The sequence below is a fragment of the Microtus ochrogaster genome, chromosome 2, assembly GCF_000317375.1.
Source record: "Microtus ochrogaster isolate Prairie Vole_2 chromosome 2, MicOch1.0, whole genome shotgun sequence".
Taxonomy (NCBI): Eukaryota; Metazoa; Chordata; class Mammalia; order Rodentia; family Cricetidae; genus Microtus; species Microtus ochrogaster.
Genome location: NC_022010.1, coordinates 15,884,569 through 15,885,397, shown reverse-complemented (window position 1 = coordinate 15,885,397; position 829 = coordinate 15,884,569). Strand labels below are relative to the sequence as shown.

Genomic DNA, 829 nt, shown 5'->3' with positions numbered 1-829 from the left:
TAGAATATTGTATAATAAATATTTTTTAAAAAAGATAGTGATAAAATACATTGTTATCATGAATCTAATGCTGTGTTTTCAATCCATTCAAGCCTTTATACCCAATACCTATGACGCCCATGCCAGTGAACCAAGCCAAGACATATAGAGCAGGTAAAGGTGAGAATAACCCTGCCTGTGTTTGCTTGTAGTCTGCATGCTGCATGTATTAAGCACCAGTGTGCAAAGAATAGTTGGCTTCTTTTTTTCTTTTTTTGGGGGGGGTGGTGGTGGTGGTTTGAGACAGGTTTTCTCTGCCCTTACTCTCCTGTCCTGGAAGAAGCTTTATATAGACCAGCCTGGCCTCAGACTCACAGAGATGTACTGCCTTTGCCTCCCAAGTGCTGGGATTAAAGGCTTATGCCATCATTGCCTGGCTAATAGTTGGCTTCTCTGAGTTTCTGCCTGAAACTCATAGGGTGTGTGTTCACTTTTGGTGGCCAATATGAGCATTCAGGTCTTGATGAACAGGAATTCGATAATAATCATGTACAAAATCTCTCTCTCCTCCCTCCCTCTCCCTCTCCCTTTCCCCCCTCCCTCCCTCTCCCTCTCCCTCTCCCTCCCCCCCTCTCTCTCTGTGTCTGTCTGTCTGTCTGTCTGTGTGTCTGTCTGTAGGTTAAAAGAACCCTGTAGGAATTCCACCCTATGGGTTCTGAGGATCAAACTTGGGACTTGGGTTATCAGGTTTGGCCACAGTATCTTGGACACATATTAATCCACCTGCCTCCCAAGTGTTAGGATTAAAAGTATGCACTACCATACCTGGCCTTTTTTTAAAAGATGTATT

The 829-nt window shown here is 44.0% G+C and overlaps 1 protein-coding gene across 2 annotated transcripts in view; it reads left to right on the top strand.

Moving 5' to 3' along the window:
- Window positions 1–829, top strand: part of Atxn2 (ataxin 2) — a 63,422-nt gene that overhangs the window by 38,969 nt on the left and 23,624 nt on the right. Inside the window, exon 17 of one of the 2 annotated variants that reach the window (XM_026784331.1) lies at window positions 93–153. In XM_026784331.1, coding sequence (XP_026640132.1) covers window positions 93–153 — 61 coding nt within the window. Of the gene's footprint in view, window positions 1–92; window positions 160–829 lie in introns of both variants that reach the window. The other variant, XM_026784326.1, reaches the window with a different exon arrangement.